The sequence below is a fragment of the Mustelus asterias genome, chromosome 3 (genome assembly GCF_964213995.1).
Source record: "Mustelus asterias chromosome 3, sMusAst1.hap1.1, whole genome shotgun sequence".
NCBI lineage: Eukaryota > Metazoa > Chordata > Chondrichthyes > Carcharhiniformes > Triakidae > Mustelus > Mustelus asterias.
The window spans coordinates 48,219,920-48,239,647 of NC_135803.1; the positions used below are offsets into that span (position 1 = coordinate 48,219,920).

General features: G+C 43.6%; 1 protein-coding gene across 1 annotated transcript in view; it reads right to left on the reverse strand.

Annotated features, from left to right (window-relative positions):
- Window positions 1-11,836: 11,836 nt before the first annotated feature.
- Window positions 11,837-19,728, reverse strand: part of LOC144490887 (integral membrane protein 2C-like) — a 64,262-nt gene continuing 56,370 nt past the window's right edge. Inside the window, exons 3-6 of the mRNA XM_078208576.1 lie at window positions 17,170-17,361; window positions 15,353-15,463; window positions 14,273-14,423; window positions 11,837-12,412 (exon numbers count right to left, since the gene is read on the reverse strand). Of these exons, the coding sequence (XP_078064702.1) occupies window positions 12,321-12,412; window positions 14,273-14,423; window positions 15,353-15,463; window positions 17,170-17,361 (546 nt within the window). The 3' untranslated portion in view covers window positions 11,837-12,320. The remainder of the gene's footprint in view (window positions 12,413-14,272; window positions 14,424-15,352; window positions 15,464-17,169; window positions 17,362-19,728) is intronic.

Sequence of the window (19,728 nt, forward strand, 5' to 3'; positions counted from 1 at the left end):
AAAATATATTGTTGTGAGATGAAGAAATCAGACTTTCTGATCAAGAAAATACAGATATAACTGTGAACCATTCAGCCCTATCCTCTGGCCTCTTAAACGTTGTGTTGCACAGAGACATCTGAGAGCTCCAACATTTCTTACTGACATTGAAGACCTATGTTGCTGAGTCATTCCATTTTGTTGTTCAGGAATCATTTGTTATTTATACATCTGAAGTTACTGATAAAATAGAATGCAGTTACACCCCTTGTAGAAAATAATTATGATGAATAATATTATGCACAAGAAAATCTTCAACAATGTGGCACAGTGGTTAGCATTGCTGCCTCACAGTGCCAGGAAACCATGTTCAATTCTGGCCTTGGGTGACTGTGTGGAGTTTGCACATTCTCCCCGTGTCTATTTGGCTTTCCTCCGGGTGCTCCGGTTTCTTCCCACAGTCCAAAGATGTGTAGGTTAGATGCATTAGCCATGCTTAATTGCCTCTTAGTGTCCAAAGATGTGTGGGGTAGGAGCATTAGCCATGGTAAATATATGGGGATAGGGGGCGGTGGAGGGCCTGAGTGGGATGCTCTTTTGGAGAGTTGGTGCAGACTCGATGGGCCGGATAGCCTCTTTCTGCACTGGAGGGATTATATGGTTCTATGGTACTTCTAAAGAATGGAAAATACCTTGTGTAGTTTATCTGGGTTGCAAGAATAAAATCTTTCCCCAACTATGAACTTACTGTTATATAGTGGAATGTGTAGAAAATGTTAATGAAGGCTGAGGTAGTCACCAAAATCAATGTTATCATCTGCACAGTGTTATGGATAACTAATGGAATATTTTCTTGTCAAATTACCAATATTGCATGATGATATTAAAGTAAAAATGATCTAATAGCCATGGTGGGATATATAGGATGCACACATGTTGCATTGGTGCTGATCTTAATATTAATGACCAATGCTGCATATATGTATATCAGATAATATTTGTAACCAGATGCCAACAATGGGCGTTATAATTTTGTGGAGATGCCGGCGTTGGACTGGGGTAAACACAGTAAGAAGTTTAACAACACCAGGTTAAAGTCCAACAGGTTTATTTGGTAGCAAAAGCCACTAGCTTTCGGAGCCTTAAGCTCCTTCTTCAGGTGAGTGGGGATTCTGTTCACAAACAGGGCATATAAAGACACAAACTCAATTTACAGAATAATTGTTGGAATGAGAATACTTACACCTAATCAAGTCTTAAAGGTACAAACAATGTGTGTGGAGAGAGCATTAAGACAGGTTAAAGAGATGTGTATTGTCTCCAGACAGGACAGCCAGTGAGACTCTGCAGGTCCAGGCAAGCTGTGGGGATTACAGATAGTGTGACTTGAACCCAATATCCCGGTTGAGGCCGTCCTCATGTGTACGGAACTTGGCTATCAGTTTCTGCTCAGCGACTCTGCGCCATCGTGTGTCGTGAAGGCCGCCTTGGAGAACGCTTACCTGAATATCAGAGGCCGAATGCCCGTGACCGCTGAAGTGCTCCCCAACAGGAAGAGAACAGTCTTGCTAGTCTTGCCGGGACATATGATTGGATTAAATTCCATCCCACACTGTTCTGTGGACGTGTAGAATGCATTCATTGTTAAAAAATGGTACCACTCTTCTCTTACTTAAGGCTAAAAGTTAGCGAGCATGGCTGACTGAGCAACTGCAGAGTATTCACACCATTGTCAAAGTGGAATTACTTCAAAATAAACTTTATGAACAGTAATGTAGTTACAGATGACCAAATACTAAGTTTCAATGCCAGTGCAGCTGTGGTTATGCTGGGTTATGGGGGCTGTGTTATCAGCATCTTGCAGCCTGATCGTGAAACATGAGTGACTTACAGCTACCAGGAAAGGAAAGCAACAATTTTAACCTTCACTATTTTTGTATTCTCCTTACAAAATTAAAGCCGCTAAATACATTAGCACTTAACAAGTGAAATAACTCCTCGGATATTGGTGTCCCTTCACCAGATTCCCTTTATTTACAAACTCAATTCCACTCCTAAGAGTACTTCTGGTACAAAGTCAGAATCAGGAGTGTCAGTAGCCCAAATATTCCATTATATGTATATATATATATATACACAGGTGAGACTTCTTGATTGGGCAGGCAATCATTACCTCAATCAGGGAGCTCATACTCCAAGAGCCCAACCTGATGGCCTCGCTGAGGCAACTTCACTGCCTCGGACATGTTCACAGGCTGGAAGATGGTTGGATATGTTGGATATTCTCTGTGTCAAAGTATCCAAAGCCAGATGGCTAGTAGGATATTCAGAGATCTGTATCAAGGATGCTGCAAGTGTAACATGAAGACCCTGAATATCACATCTAATATCTAGGAGACACTAGTTGACAACAGAAGGAAATGGCAACATCAACTAGGGGACAGCATGTGCCACCATGATAATCATTGGCTACAGTGACTTAATTGGCAACAAACAGCACTGCACTGAAGTGAGTCCTGATACTGTGCTCAAGTGTTTAAAGGTAGAATTGAACCCACATCGTTCTGACTCACAGGTAAGAGTGATAGCACTGACGCAAGACACGAGTAAAAAAATAGCTTGACACATAAAGTTCGGTTTGGCAAGTCAAAATGCAAATCTCAAACAAATGTCAAATGCCAGAGGTCTGAATTGAAAAATTTGGAGTCATGTTAGCATATGTTTTGCATCGGTGCGACTTTTCTCAAAGTCAGACTGAGATATGTTTTTGCAAATGTTGAGCTAATTTAAATTGACAAAATGGTGATTAATTCCAATTCATGATGTGCTGATACATGAGCAGAACTGAGTTGTGTGCACAGGGGAAGCAGAGCATGTGGGCAACATGCTCCGGAGATGCAATTACACCACTTAGCAGTAATAGAATGACAGGCAAACATTCACTTCGTTCTTAGTCAATGTTCCCTCTGAGCACTGCAACGATTTGGCCATGCATCAACCCAAAAAGTCGCATGCAGGCAAAGTGAAACATCATCATAAATGGTCCCTGGGTGTGTTTAGTACTGGAAAACAGGGCCTCCAGAAACTTCCAAATATTAATCACATGTAACCATGTGCAGGAATAGATAAGCATGAGAAGCATCTTTCTCTGAGTTCCAGCAACATGCCATCTGACATTACTGATGAAGTGCATTAGCTTTTAGCATAATAGCTATTAAACCTTTATACTCCATCTCCCCGAAATCTATTCATTAAATATTTACACATCCTACATATATCCCCCCTCCTCACAATCCCTAACAGTCTCTTGTCCTTGTGGCATCAATCACTAACCATGTTCTCTATTCTCTAAGGGGATGTGTGGGTGTATGTTCTCTATATTCTTCCTGGAATGCAATTAAATCAGTAGATAGAAATTCCTGCTTCTGATGTCCAGTGAATAATTGATGAAAAGATGTTCTGTTTTGTACCCCAAATGTGCTGATTATTCATTCGCAATGGAATGTGACTCATTCAGATTCTGTTAAGATTTATAAAACTGTTGTCAGTCTGCAACCTTCTGAACCAGATTGCTATTATAAAATCTCACTTTGCTTAAGTACATTCAATGATTCCTGCGCCTAGAAAGGTATGTTCTGTAATCCCAATGTCTCATTTAAGGATTATTCTCAACTGTAGTTAACGATACTTTTGTTAATGGTGGGGGCCTTTTTTTTTCTACTTGGAGTTGTTTGGTACGTGCGCTTTTGACATCAGTGTGTATGTGCTGTTGACAAGGTATTGGCATCCTGAGAGCCTCAGCAGTCAAAGCAACATTCGGAATAGAGATGAATGTCGAGTGTTGTTCTGCTGCCTCCTCCAGATTCTGAGCAGTTACATCTGACATGTGTGTGAGATCAATAACTAGTATATTGGCAGCTTCGGTTTCTTCCTCTTCAGCCTTGGCATCAGGGTTTGGGAATCAACTTTGTGTTCTGCCATTATCTCTCTGGGCATTCTCAGAGCTTCTGTTCCTGGGTTCTCTTTCTGAAAGTTAGTGCTTGCTCCGGGTTGTCGAATGTCACCGGTGTCCTTACTCGAATAGTCAGGCAGATTGGCATCCTGGTCATTAATGGTTATTGTCCTCATCCACTCTTTCCAAAAAGTAGTGTGATGTCCAGAAGTCCTTCCTCTGGCTGCTCACCATCATGTGGAGATGCCGGCGTTGGACTGGGGTAAACACAGTAAGAAGTCTTACAACACCAGGTTAAAGTCCAACAGGTTTATTTGGTAGCACAAGCTACTAGCTTTCGGAAAGCTGCCTCTTCATCAGGTGAGTGGGATTTCAGTTCACAAACAGGACATATAAAGACACAAACTCAATTTACAAAATAATGGTTGGAATACGAATCTTTACAGGTAATCAAGTCTTAAAAGGTAGACAATGTGAGTGGAGAGAGGGTTAAGCACAGGTTAAAGAGGTGTGTATTGTCTCCAGCTAGGACAGTTAGTGAGATTTTGCAAACCCAGGCAAGTCGTGGGGGTTACAGGTAGTGTGACATGAACCCAAGATCCCAGTTGAGGCCGTCCTCATGTGTGCAGAACTTGGCTATCAGTCTCTGCTCAGCGACTCTGCATTGTCGTGTGTCGTGAAGGCCGCCTTGGAGAACGCTTACCCGAAGATCAGAGACTGAATGCCTGGGACCGCTGAAGTGTTCCCCAACAGGAAGATGCCTGGTGATTGTCAAGCGGTGTTCATTCATCCGTTGTCCAGGATGAAGCGTCTGCATGGTCTCCCCAATGTACCATGTCTCGGGACATCCTTTCCTGCAGCGTATCAGTTAGGCAACGTTGGCCGAGTAGCAAGAGTATGTACCGTGTACCTGGTGGATGGTGTTCTCATGTGAGATGATGGCATCCGTGTCGATGATCCGGCATATCTTGCAGAGGTTGCTGTGGCAGGGTTGCGTGGTGTCGTGGTCACTGTTCTCCTGAAGGCTGGGTAGTTTGCTGCGGACAATGGTCTGTTTGAAATTGTGCGGTTGTTTGAAGGCAAGAAGTGGGGATGTGGGGATGGCCTTGACGAGATGTTTGTCTTCATCAATGACACGTTGAAGGCTCTGGAGGAGATGTCGTGGCTTCTCCGCTCCGGGGAAGTACTGGACAACGAAGGGTACTCTGTCCGCTGTGTCCTGTGTCTGTCTTCTGAGGAGGTCAGTGCGGTTTTTTGCTGTGGCACGTCGGAACTGTCGATCGATGAGTCAAGCGCCATATCCTGTTCTTATGAGGGCCTCTTTCAGCATCTGGAGGTGTCTGTTGCGATCCTCCTCATCTGAGCAGATCCTGTGTATACGGAGGGCTTGTCCGTAGTGGATGGCTTCTTTAATGTGCTTAGGGTGGCAGCTGGAGAAGTGGAGCATCGTGAGGTTATTCGTGGGCTTGCGGTACAGTGAAGTGCTGAGGTGACTGTCCTTGGTGGAGATGTGTGTGTCCAAGAATGCAACCGATTCCGGAGAGTCGTCCATGGTGAGTCTGATGGTGGGATGGAACTTGTTGATGTCATCATATAGTTGTTTCAGTGATTGTTCACCATGAGTCCAAAGGAAAAAAATGTCATCGATGTATCTAGTGTATAGCATCGGTTGAAGGTCCTGTGCGGTGTAAGAGGTCTTGTTTGAACCTGGGCATGAAGATGTTGGCATATTGAGGTGCGAATTTGGTCCCCATGGCTGTTCCGTGTGTCTGGATGAAGAACTAGTTGTTGAAGGTGAAGACGTTGTGGTCCAGGATGAAGCAGATGAGTTGCAAAATTGCATTTGGAGATTGGCAGTTGTCGGCGTTGAGCACTGAGGCAGTTGCAGCAATGCCGTCGTCGTGGGGGATGCTGGTGTAGAGTGCCGAGACATCCATTGCGACGAGGAGTGCTCCTGGTTCAACTGCTCTATGTGTGTTGAGTTTCTGTAGGAAGTCTGTAGTGTCGCAACAAAAGCTGGGGGTTCTTTGTACAATGGGTTTCAGGATACCCTTGACGTAGCCGGAGAGTTCTCGCACAGGTTCCCATTGCCCGATACGATGGGACGGCCGGTGTGTTTGCCTTGTGTATCTTCGGGAGGCAGTAGAGATCTCCAAAGTGGGGATTACGTGGGATGAGAGCATGGAGGGTGCTCTGAAGGTCCGGATCAAATGTCTTGATCAATCTGTTGAGTTGACGGGTGTGTTCTTTGGTCGGATCTGCGGGTAACTGTCTGTAGTGTTCCTGGTTGTTCAGTTGTTGGTACACTTCTTTGCAGTAATCCATTCTGTTCAGTATGACGATGGCCCCTTCTTTGTCTGCAGGTTTGATGACAATGTTGCGGTTGGTCTCGAGAGTGCGGATGGCGTTGCGTTGTGCTTGGGTGATGTTCGGGCTGTCTTGTGAGTGTGGCTGAATCTGGCATTGATGCACCTCCTGACGGCTTGGGCATACATGCCAAGTCGAAGGCAGCAGCTTTCCGGGGGAGTCCAATTGGACTCCTTCCTCTTCGGTTGCTGCACCGCGAATCTCTCTGTTGGCTGTTCCGGTTCATTGGCTGTCTCATTGTGTTCGCTGTTGGCCTCTTGGGGTTTGTGGAAGAACTCCCGCAGCCTCATTCGCCTGATGAATTCCTCTGTGTCTGCTGCGAGACTGATGGGGTCTATTTTGGTGGTGGGGCAGAAATTGAGCCCTCGGCCAGAACATCTCTTTAACCTGTGCTTAATGCTCCCTCCACTCACATTGTCTGTACCTTTAAGACTTGATTAGCTGTAAAGACTCACATTCCAATCATTATTCATGTAAATTGAGTTTGTGTCTTTGTGCCCTGTTTGTGATCAGAACTCCCACCCACCTGATGAAGGAACAGCCTGTTCCAAAAACTAGTGGCTTTTGCTCCCAAATAAACCTGTTGGACTTTAACCTGGTGTTGTTAGACTTCTTACTGTGTTTACCCCAGTCCAATGCCAGCATCTCCACACACACGAGAGGTGCCAGAGGACTGGAGAACAGCCAATATGGTAGCAATATTCAAGAAGGGAGGAAAGAATAAACCAGGAAATTATAGCCCAGTCAGTTTAACCTCAGTGACGGGGAAGCTATTGAAGCAATTTTGAGAAACAAAACTAGTCTGCATTTGGAGAGACAGATTAATCAAGAACAGTCTGCATGGTTTTGTTAAGGAGAGGTCATGTCTGACCAACTTGATTTCATTTTTTGAAGTGATCAGGAGTGTAGATGAGGGCAATGTATTTGATATACTCTTCTTGGGCTTCAGCAAGGCCTTTGACAAGGTCCCACATGGGAGGATATAGATGAGCTGGTCAGATGGGCTGATCAATGGCAAATGGAATTCAATCCAGATAAGTGTAAGGTGCTGCATTTGGACAGGACAAACAAGGCAAGGGAATACATGAGAAATGGCAGGACCCTGAGAGGCACCAAGGATCTGAGGGACATTGGTGTGCATGTACACTTGTCCTTTAAGTAGTAGGATAGGTGGATAAAGTGGTTAAGCAGGCACATGTTATACTTGTCTTTATTAGCCAAGGCATAGAATTGAAGAACGGGGAGGTCATGCCGGAACTATATAAAATGTTGGTTAGGCCACAGCTAGAGTTTAGTGTGCAGTTCACATGACAGGACGGTTGTGATAGCACTGGAAAGGGTGCAGAGGTGATGCACCAGGATGTTGCTTGCACTGGAGAGTTTTAGTTACGAAGAGAGATTGGATAGACTGGGGTTGTTTTCCTTGGAGCAGAGGAAACTCTGGAGGACATGACTGAGGTGCATAAAATTATGAGGGGCAGAGGTAGAATAGACAGGAAGAGACCTTTCCCCTTGGTAGAGGGATCAATGCCCAAGGGGCATAGATTTAATGTAAGGAGCAGGAGGTTTAGAGGGCATGTAAGGGAAAAAAATTACCCAGAGGGTGGTGGAAGTTTTGAACTCACTGCCTGATAGGGTGGCAAAGACAGAGATTCTCATAGTATTTACAAAGTATTTAGGTGTGCATTTGTGATGCCAAGTTCTGGGAAGTGGGATTAGAACAGTTGGATGGTTTGTCTTTGACCGGCACAGATGTGATGGGCCAAAGAGACTTTTTCTATGCTGTAAACCTCTATGAGTCTATCAGTCCACCAGTCACATGGAGAGCTGAAAGAAATACATTCGATGAAACAGTAGCATTTTGAGTCTGAAAGTGTGATTATTTCTAACTTATGGGAACGATAAGACATAGCATGGTGGCAGCAGATGCCCAAACATTTCAAATAAATTAAATGCTCAATTAGATTAACAAATCAACTCAAATTAGGACAGAGAGAGAAAAACTGAGTGAATTGTTTGAAAACAAAATGGCCCCCGCCGCAATGAATGTACAGATCCATCCCGTGGTGAATTGACAGGCTGATGATGCTGTTGGGGCATTTGAGAAGTTTAGACAAAGGTTGGGATTGACAGTCAGTGGCTTTCTAAAGGAACCACTGAAGAGGAAAGTGTCAGCCACACCCTTTTTTTTGGGCAGGAGAGAAATGTTTACATTTGTTTAATAGCTGGGATATGAACCAAGACAACAGCAGAAACTCAGTCATAATGAATAATTCAAGATGGATCTCCACTAAAGTCAAATCCTCGAATCTATTGACATGGTTTCCAAGGCCTGAGGCAAGAACCAGGTGAGCCTGTTGAAAATTTCATGAGATGGAACAATGCAGCCAGAAATGCAAATACAAAGACCCAGATGGAAGGCTGCTTGGTCAGTTCATTTGTGATGTTATTTTGTCATATTATTCATAAAGATCTAGGAATAAATTGGTATGTGAATATATATCCCAGGTACTACATTCACTGCCACACTGCAGTCATGTGCCGAGAGACAATGGACGGGAGTTTCCAGCACCAGAAATTCCCGCTTGAAGTCAACTGACCTTTTGCTGGTCCAATTTTCCATCCTACTTATTATGATTTGCGAGGAGAGTGGGACTGGAAAATCCCACTAAATATATCAGTCTATCAGCCGCATGGAGAGCTGAAAGAAATATACCCGATGAAAACCCAGCATTTTGAATGTAATGTGTGATTTTCTTTCTAATTTATGGAAGAGATAACAAATGGGAATTGGTTGTCAATATTTCTTTTTTTGGTAAGAATCTTTTACTTTTTCTTCCCAACACCATGTGGAAACTTAGAATCCCTACAGTGCAGAAGGAGGCCATTCGACCCATTGAGTCTGCACCGACAGCAATCCCACCCAGGCCCTATCCCTGTAACCCCACATATTTACCCTGCTAATCCCCCGACACTAAGGGGCAATTTACCATGGCCAATTCACCTAACTGCACAACTTTGGACTGTGGGAGAAAACTGGAGCGCCCAGAAGAAACACACGCAGACACAAGGAGAACGTGCAAACTCCACACAGTCACCCGAGGTTGGAATTGAACCCAGGTCCCTGGCACTGTGAGGCATCAGTGCTAACCTGTAAGCCACCGTGCTGCCTGCCACGCTGCCACTTCTTCCTGCCATGCTGTTCTCACCATAATCCTATCCTAAGTTCTGGAACTGGGGTCATCGACATACAGAAAACAACATAGAATTCCGACAGTGCATTAGAGGGCCATTTGGCTCTTCAAGCCAGCAGCGACAACAATCCAAACCAGACCCTATCCCCATAACCCCATGCATTTACCCTGCTAATCCCCCTGACACTAAGGGACAATTTAGCATGGCCAATCCACCTAACCCACACATCTTTGGAGTAGAACTCTACCATTCCAAAAGAAGTTGCCACAAACTGAAGAATTAAAGTTGAATATTGTTATCTTCTGTGCCCAGGTCAAAGCAGCCTGAGATCAATAGTAATTTGAATCCCTTTATTGGGGCCCAGTTGAAGCAGAATCCCACATATGCCTACTTCCAGTATCTCCGACAGGATTTCTGGGAGAGCTGCAGGGCCCCTTTCTATCCCATTGAGACATGCTCCCAAACTGGCAGGAGGGAGGCATACGTGTCGGTGCAGGAGGAACACCACTCCACCTTATAATCAGCCATGGTTTCATCCAAGGGCAGGAGTCCTGGTATAGACACGTTACATCCCAACTTGTCACTCCTCTGCTTTCATTTATGTATAAAATTGCCAAATATAGTCTGATACCTCACAGGGAAAGTGACTGTAGTTGAAGCATTTCCCAAGTTTTCACCAGAACCGAGACAATATTAAAATAAAAGAGATCAATGAACACTAAGGAATCGAAGGAGGCGGTGGTATAGTGATATTGACACTGGACGAGTAAACCAGAGACCCAGGGTAAGGCAAGTTCAAATCCCACCATGGTAAATGGTGAAATTTGAATTCAATAAAAATCTGGAATTGAAAGTCTAATTATAAAACCCCTAAAGTGCAGAAGGAGACCATTTGGCCCATCTAGTCTGCACCGACTCTCTCTGAAAGAGCATCTTACCCAGGTAATACAGGTAATGAACACACAAAGGCTCTCTCTCCACAGGTTCCAGACAAGCATTGAGCCAGTTGCCAACTATCACAAAACGATGTCATACATTGGGCAAAATCTTACCAAAAACTGGCACAGTGTTGTTTCTGGCAAGAAAACTGGCATGTTTGTCTCCAGTAAACCAGTCAGTTTTCTCTCCACACCCTACCATGCTCTGCTAATTAAATCAAGGGGACGTGATTCACACTGTAATAGAGGTGGGCGAGCTGCTCAGAGATTGGGGCACCATCTTTAAAGGGTGCCCCGATCAGAACTCCGATAAACCTCCCCCCACCCCACTACTGAGGCCTCAGGGGCTGCCCTCCACATCCCCATTCGGAGCAAGCATTCAACCAACTCTCCCCTCCTCCAACCGCCCCCCCCCCCCAATAATTGGCCCTGTCTCTCTCCCTCCCCAACCCATGATCATAGGCCCCTCCCCCCCCCAAAGCTGGCACCGGCACCCCCCAAAAGCCCGCTATGGCCATCGCTGGCATATAGCATCCAATGCTCGTCGGACCACACTCGCCCACAAGCACGGCAGCATTAACACCCCCCCCCCCACCCACCATGACTCTCCACTGAGACCTGCCCTTTGACAGGTTGGCACTGCTAGGGTGGCATGGTGCCAAGTTGTGCCAAGGGGTATTGCTGCTACGGGCATGAACCTGATGATGTCACTGGCAAGGGATGGGGAATATCCGAAGTCACGTTCTCGCCAATGAGAATTACGACTTCCAAATCCTGAGCCCCCGCCGGCAGCCTCGCAGATGGCGAACGCGGGCTTGAGATTTTACATCTTCCTGCAGCACTTCAGTCGCCATCTCCTCCCAGACAAGCATAGAGATTGCTTGTTGTTTCAGCCATTGTGCTGCCCATCACACGGATGACTGGTGCACCTATTCGCTGCACTGAATAACAACAGCAGAATAATGTCACCACACTGCTGCTTTTTCCATAAGCAGCAAGATCATTATTGGCAGGTTTGTGGCCATCTTGAAACACATCCTTTGTTTCAGTATGTAACCATGAATCATGCAGGTGAGCTGTTAGAACGATTTTGTGTGTGTAGTCTTTCGGAATACAAGGTTTTCAATTGTAAATGCCAACTTAAATGTGTCTCCCTCCTGCTGGTGTCTGGGCATGATGAACAATACAGAAGGAAGATGAATGACGGGCCTGCTCTTTGGAATGTAAACATGCTGTGTACAAAATATGATTCACTGGAGTGTTTTGCATGTTTCAGCACAGTCGGGTTGAACAGGAAAAATCTCTCCAAGAATGCAACAATGGACATTTCTTCCACAACATGTCTGACAAACTGTCCTAATCTGAACTAAAAAAACAGAGACACAGACAGAGGCATGAAGGCAAATTTGAGTCCCCTTTTGATTCATTGATTTTATTCTTCCAAGCATGTCATTTACCTCTATGCTACATTTACAACATAAATATATGCAACACTCATTTTTGGCTCAGGTGTACATTTCTCTTTTCTCATTTTGGTTGGAATAGTAATGTTGTTACTTTGTCTTTTCAACTGAAACTTGCGAATAATGCTGTGAAATACATATCCCTAATTCAAATGTTCAACAGATACAGTCATGCAGTGTTTAAAGGTGGGAGAGAGGCAACCCTTTCTGTTTTGACTGGTTCATCAGCTGTCGGGAGTGCAAAAAGCAACTAACGCAATGTTAAAATGCAACTGTGACCACTTAATTAGCAGGATTGCAGAATCATCACAAAAAACATGAGCAAGAGTGCAGGAAACTAATATCGTTGATATTGTTGTGCAAGAATAACTTCAAGCAGCTGTGCCTTGAATAACATGGATACAGTGAGCCACTGGCTTTGTGACTTCAGGCCTTTTGGCAGATGGATGTTTCAACCACAAATACATTTACAAAATGTCGTATGCGTTGGCAGTTCATGATATCACGCTTCTCAATGGCTGCAACAGAAAGAGACACCATAACTGGTCCATTCTATAAATGCATACAGTCATAGAATCATAGAGGCTTACAGCATGGAAACAGGCCCTTTGGCCCAATCTGTTCATGCCGCCCAGTTTTTACCACTAAGCTAGTCCCAATTGCACACATTTAGCCTATATCCCTCTGTACACATCTTACCCATGTAAAGTCTAAATGCTTTGTAAATTACAAAATTGTACCTGACTTTGCTAATGTCTCTGGCAGCTCATTGCAGAAACTCACCACCCTCTGTGTGAAACAATTGTCTCTCTGGACCCTTTTGTATCTCTCCCTTCTCACCTTAAACCTATGCCCTTTAGTTTTAGACTCCCCTACCTTCGGGAAAAGATGGTGACTTATCTATGCATCTCAATATTTTATAGACTAACCCTACGCCTCCTATGCTACCGGGAAAATGTCCCGGTCTATCCAGCCTCTCCTTATAACTCAAACCATCAGGTCCCAGTCGCATCCTAGTAAATCTTTTCTGCACTCTTTCTCGTTTGACGACTGTTCAATGCGAATAGGAACATTAATTTTGCACTATCCTCATTCTTTCCCATAAATATGAGTCATGCTGAGGCAGCACAGGCTTGCTTTTGGCAGGAGTTATTTAGATCAGGAAATACAAATATATTGCAGCCCCCACTTAAAAATCTTACAGTTGCTCCATTCATTTATATTTTTATTTTAAATTTGTAGGTCCACATTTATAACGGAAACAATCTATGTAAAATTTCTTAATGTGGCTCTCTCACCAGCAATGGTGCTAGGGAAGAGTTTAACAAGATTGCATAGTCATTTTTCATGATAAATTTGGACATAGAAATTGATGAGGGAACAAGTTATCAGGAAGTACAGGTAAAGATAACATTTTATAGATATGTTATCCTGCTTCCATTTTTGAATAAGCAATTAAATTGTTTTCGCCTAGTAAGAAATGCCTTTTATAGTCCCCCTAAATTTGTCTTTGCGCATAAGGGCATGCTCATTTTGCAATTGTCATGACTATACTTTATATAATTATTTTGGTGTAACTAATTTAAAGGAACACTATCATCATAATAAATTTCCTTGTGGGATGGTTTATCACAGCTCCTATAGTAATATAATTAGCCCAAAACAGTATAATCTGCTCTGCCCATTGTCTTTAAAGAACAATTGTGTTGAAGCTCTACCAGATTTTATTTGTTTATGTGTAGTCAGAGCAACAAGGTGATTTGATGATGCAAACCAGACCAAGAACTATTTTTACATGTGACCTTGCTGTTGGATAACACAATATCTTTCATTGTCTTTTCATAGACCCTTGAATTTAGCCTTAAGCAATGACTTTTCACAAATCATTTGATATGTATCAGCTTCTTTCAGTGTTATTGCAAGAATATTTATTCACTTGGGGGTTCAAACCAGTCTGTCTGATGAGTATTTATAGGTCACATTCTGTATCAGATCCCAAGTGTAGTACTGTCCCTATTAGGTAGTCAAGCTTCAACCAGTTTCACTTCTCTACTGGTCAATATTTCCAATTCTGGGCTTTCATAGTGGAGCTCGATTCTAAGGTTTTAGTCAAAATGCACCTCTTTCCAATCACAGCCTTGTAACCTGACATTGAATCAGAATGGTGGATGGTATTTTCAGATCTGTTGACTGTAATGAGTTTCAGCAGATTTTGCAATTACTTGTGGTGTTATTACTATGTCAGAGAAAAAGTCTAAAATTAAAGCCCTTAGCTCCTTAAAGAAATTCTGTTGTTAGAGGACTTCAGATCAACTCTCGGGTCTCAGAGAAGCAACATTCATTTTGGTTCAGATGGAAAACCCACAAACATCACTTACCTCTCTTCTCATCCCTGCGTTTCAGCTTGTACATTTCTTTTCCATTGCACAGCCGGTGGATAAAGGCACCCAGTTGCTGCATGTTGCTGATTTGTTCTGTGACTTCCATCTCCTCCTGAATAACATACGTCTGTGGCAGGTAGGTCCCCTTCTGTGAGGATTAATAATCTGATTGTTAACTCAAAAAAAAATGAGATCTACCCATTAGGGCAGTTTGTTCTGCAGTTCGTACATGGTTTTTTTATTTTCCAGGAGGGAAAGTGAAAAAAAAAGTGAAAGTTTATTTATTAGTCACAAGTAAGGCTTACATTAATGAAGTTATTGTGAAATTCCCCTAGTCGCCACGCTTCAGCGCCTGTTCGGGTCAACACACCTAACCAGCACACCTGGGACATGTGGGAGGAAACTGGAGCACCCGGAGAAAATCCACACAGAGACTGGGAGAACATGCAAACTCCACACAGGCAGTGACCCAAGCCGGGAATCGAATCCGGGTCCCTGGTGCTGTGGGGCAACAGCGCTAACCACTGTGTCACCCACGAGAAAGTCCTTTCACAATTTTACTGTTGATGAATTCTCTCATCCTGTGTTTGTCTCCACACGGGAGACACTGACAAGAAATCTCATCATAAGCATCATTTACTGTCAGAGCTGAAGAACCATAACAGATAACAGTAGTGAAATAATCTGGGAGTTTAAACTGCATTTAAAATAAATAGGTCAGTACCATTGTTAAAGCAATGAACAAAGGAAAATTTTAATCAAATGTATTAACATTTTGTTCTACAAATTACAGAGGACACTTTTAACCCTTTGATCTTCTGTAGATTTTCAACTTGCAGCCCAATGTAAATAGATCAGCTGTCATCATCGAACACATTAATTTTAAGTTCCATGCACCCAAGTTGAAAATCTATTCTACTATTACAAAATAGAATATTTCCCATTTATACAATATTCAAATTTAATAAATCTTAAAAGAACAAATTGGAAATTTGCTACACAAAAGCCCATTGCCACTAAGGAGGCTACGGAGGCTCATTTTCTACACAAAAGACACAAAATAAAAAGGTGACTTACCTTCACGTTGGCAAGCAGTTCCCAGAGATTGCGAGGTGGCATTACAATGGCAGTGTTCAGTTCAATTATGTAGCATTTATCCAGAGAGATGTCATGGTAAGCAGTCAACCTCTGTAAACAAAAACAAATGTGGTTTCTATTGTGGAAATTATTATCTCTCCCTTTCCCACATGGGAATCTGGACTCCACATTGGATTTAATTAGTTCATCCACCCCGTGCAGAACTCAATTATTGGACAGAAAATCCTTCCAGTGTTACCAGCCACCTAAAATCCTAACGCTTTCCTGAGATTCAAATCTCAACAACAGGAGCGCTATTTCCCAAGGTGCCTTGCACGTTATCACAAACCAAGGTAAGTGGACAACTACAGTTAGCATCTGTTTTTGTATTTTCAAGGAGGGAGGAATAATCCCTCGTAGTGTCACTTTAATGAGGTCTCTGCCTCAACCTGTGTGTTCCTCCATACGGGAAATATTGACAAGAAAACTCACCATAAGCCTCATCTGCTAACAAGGCTGAAGAATTAGAACAGGCCAGTCAGCAAGATGGTGTCCTCTGAGTGTTACCCTGAAACCAGCTTCTACTAGGTACTCTGGTGATTTTTCCCTTCCTCCGCATGAGGAAGGACCCGACGTTATGATTGAAAATGGTATATGTGCATCTGTGTCCATTCACTAAGACACAGAGTACTCATACCACCATTACTAACCCTAGAATCTGCCAGTGGGCAGAATTTTAACAAAATTTGTCAGCGTGTCAGGCTCCAGATGTACAGCCGGGTTTTCAGGCCAGATTTTCTGGCACTTAGTTCAAAATAAATCTGGGGCATGGTTTACACCGTCACTCTGGTGGGCTGAGAGGCCTGATCAAGCTGACGAGGCCAGCTCTGCAGAGATCAGACACGATCTTTAAAGGGCACCCCGATCTGAGCTAAAAATAATAAACTCCTCCCCATGCCCCAGCCACAACCTCCCCCCCCCACAGACACAGAGGGTCTCCCTACAAGCATCGAGGAATCTCCCTGCTGCTCCCACCTTCACCATGGAGGTATCAGGGGCACTCTTCCCTCTCACAAGTGTCGGGGCTCTTCCCCACCACGTCACATGTATTGGGGGCATTCTCTCCCACCTCCTCATAAGTATCAGCACTCCCAATACATAAGGGAACCTACCCCTACCCACCACCCCCTGCCCCCCCGGGCTCCCCAGAGAACTCAACCCTGGCAATAGCAAGGAGGCACTGCCAGGAGTAGTGCCAACCTGTGCCAAGGGGCAGCGCCAGGGGGCAGCGCCAAGGGGCAGGGTCTGGGCATGTCTCTCTCCTCCCAGGGGCTATACTTACTTTGGTGCCGCCAATGGCTTCCTCTCAACTGAATCTCAGTTTTAACTACCTGTTGTAAACATTGCCAACGTGATGTCATGTTAGAGAGCTATGAATTTTCAGTGAGGGAGAGTCAAGTGCCTGGGAAGGGCTTTAATAAGATGTAAATATATTAAAATATATGGAAATGAGACTTGTTCTGTCACTGACAAGGGATGGGGGGAAAGAAATCAGGCAACGAGATATCACCGATGAGAATCTCATGAGAGATTCAATGGGATTCTCGCCGCTGATATCTCATTTCTTGACTCTCATGGAACTTTGCACTCCATTGCTGTTTGTGCTGGTGGCGAACACGGGGGCAAAATCACCCCACCACCACCCGTGTTTGAATTCTGACACGTTACAGCACACAGAACAACAATAATGATTTAACTTCTGTTTTCTTGTTACAATTTGTAACCATTTTCTATTCGTATCCAGCTCAGTAACTCACCCGTTGGAAATCATGGATGATATCAGCGGCATCCCCTCCTTTGAATTGGGGCACAGGGACATTGATCAACTCAACCTCATCTTCCAGGTAAATCTCGACATCCTCTTCCAGTTGCATCCCGGTTCGGAATGGTGCGTAGGCCGAGTCTTCATCGTACAGGACCCTGCAGTGAAACATATTCTCTTGCGGATGCTATTAAAAGAGAGAAAATAATTAAAGTCTTCAACATAGTTAGCAACCATGAATATTACAGATGTTCACTTTGGAGTGTCATTTGCTCTCTAAACACTTTGAAGTCAATATATCATACAACCTTCCACTAATTTTCTTTGCAGTATAAGTGATCAACCATTTGTAGACTGAAGCCTTATGCACCTTGCTGCTTTTCAAATGGGCATATTACTAGGTTGAGGAAGGCCAATGCCTTGGCATATCAAGGCCCTATCCCAATTTGCACATGTGCCCTCTTGAGAGGCAAGACATTTTTACCTTGAGGAAAATTTGGTCTCCTCACATTCTGAAATTTAAAAGGCAACTTTGGCTGCTCAAAGGAAGAATTTGCACAAAACATTCTTTTTATCAGTAAAGAGCAATAGAAGCAAACTCAAATGGTAACAAAAATCGGAAGGAGTGTAAAATGTGTGGCTAATCAGATCCCATGCGTTTCCCATTGGACAGGTTAGGGCAAAATTATCCCCTAAGTGTTAGCATGTCAAAAAATACAGAATTCTTGAGTCATGCAGCATGAGCCAGAGACCAGCAGACTTCACAGATGCTTTATAATTTGCTCATGAATCCCACAAGGCACAAACTGCAATTGAAACCTCTTGTGATAAATCAAATGTCTAATCTTAGCCCAATTTTTAGCGAGTAAATCCTCTTCAGTGCAAAACTGCTCATAGGCCAGTAGCAATTAGTCTCGCTTAGAGGTATCTGAAAGATAACTCATGTTGGAGTCAGAAATGTCACACTGGTGCAGAAGAGAATCTTCTAAGGCTGAAGGAGTAAGAGTTTCACTTGTTCCTATTTATTAGCACCACTCTAAACATAGTGAAAAGATTCCAAAAGAATGGTTTTATGATCTTGGTAGGAATCGCTAAAGTAGGAAAATCTTTCCACTCTTTTGCTAAATTATACCATCAATATCAACTATATTATTGTTTGTGGAATCTTCCTGTGAACAAATTGGTTGCTGCAATTCCTACATTAGGACAATGGCTGCATTTCAGAAATACTTCATTGGCAGTAAAGCACTTTGGGAGGTGCAAGATCATGAAAAGGCATTATATAAATAAAAGCCTTTATTTTCTTTTTATTTATAATGCCACCAATTCTTAGCAACAGGGATACACAGCATGCTATAACTAACCACGGAATTTTTAAAGCTGATACTGTTGCCAAGAAATAGATGCATATCTGGATAAGTATGGAAGGCAACTCAACAGAGTACTACGAGGTACTGAGCTCGGGAATTTGATGAGTGAAGGTATTTGGCACTGTGAGGGAAGAGATGCTGTTTGGTCCTTTACAGAACAAGAAGTGGGCCAAGAGAGGGAGTGAGAGACATTGTGACCTGAGTCTCAGAGACAGTAGCCCATTATCTCTGAGCTCTGGGGTGTTCCCCCAAAGGTGTGCTGCCCCCTCCCACCCTGAAAGTTCGACATAAGGATTGCACAGCAAATGGCCTGGATATTCAAAGTTCCATTGTACAATTGCCCTGCAATGGGAACCATTCATAATGCTATTGAATTGCAAACTTTGGATGGTTCCAATTGTCTTACATCAATAGTTATCCAGAAAAAATTAGGAGAATTAAACCCACTTTGAACTTCTAGGAACTACTGTACTGATCTACCCTGACTCCTCACTACTGTCCCACTACTCCTTACCGCCCAACTACCCTTCCTGACTATCCCAAACCCCCCCACTCACTGACCATGAAATCTCCCCCACCACTGACCAATTGATCGACTTCTCCACTGATTACATGGTCCAGCCTCCACTGACAACCCAAATCCACCTCCTCACTACTGACCACCCAATACTCCCACTACCACCTGACCCACCCTCCCATTGACTACCCGATCTACCTCCCCACTAACCACCCAACACCAACCCCTCACAACCACCTGTCTCCCCCCCACCCTCCCCTTCCCTCTCCCCACACAATCCTGCTGACTCACCTTACATTCTTAGCTTTTCCCTGGCTTCTCAAAGTGGCTGGATCTTTGAACTCAGCCTTTTAATGGCAGCGAATGATGTTATTAAATGAGCATGGCTCACTTATCCTAGATTGAACCCCCTCCAACTATAGGCCTCGGGAACTGGCTGTGCTACATGGATTTCACCGGCCTCAGTCGCAAGGTCAAGCAAAATAGAAATGGCTGGATTTCCAGAAATTATAAGCGGAATGGCAATCTGACTCAATTGCCACCACACCGGAAGTTATGGACCGATTTGGCAAGCAGGGAATTGTTTGTTTGAGGAGTTTTAAAGTTCTTTTTTTTCTAAAGTAGGACAATAGTTTAAAATACTACCAGATAGTTATCATATTAAATT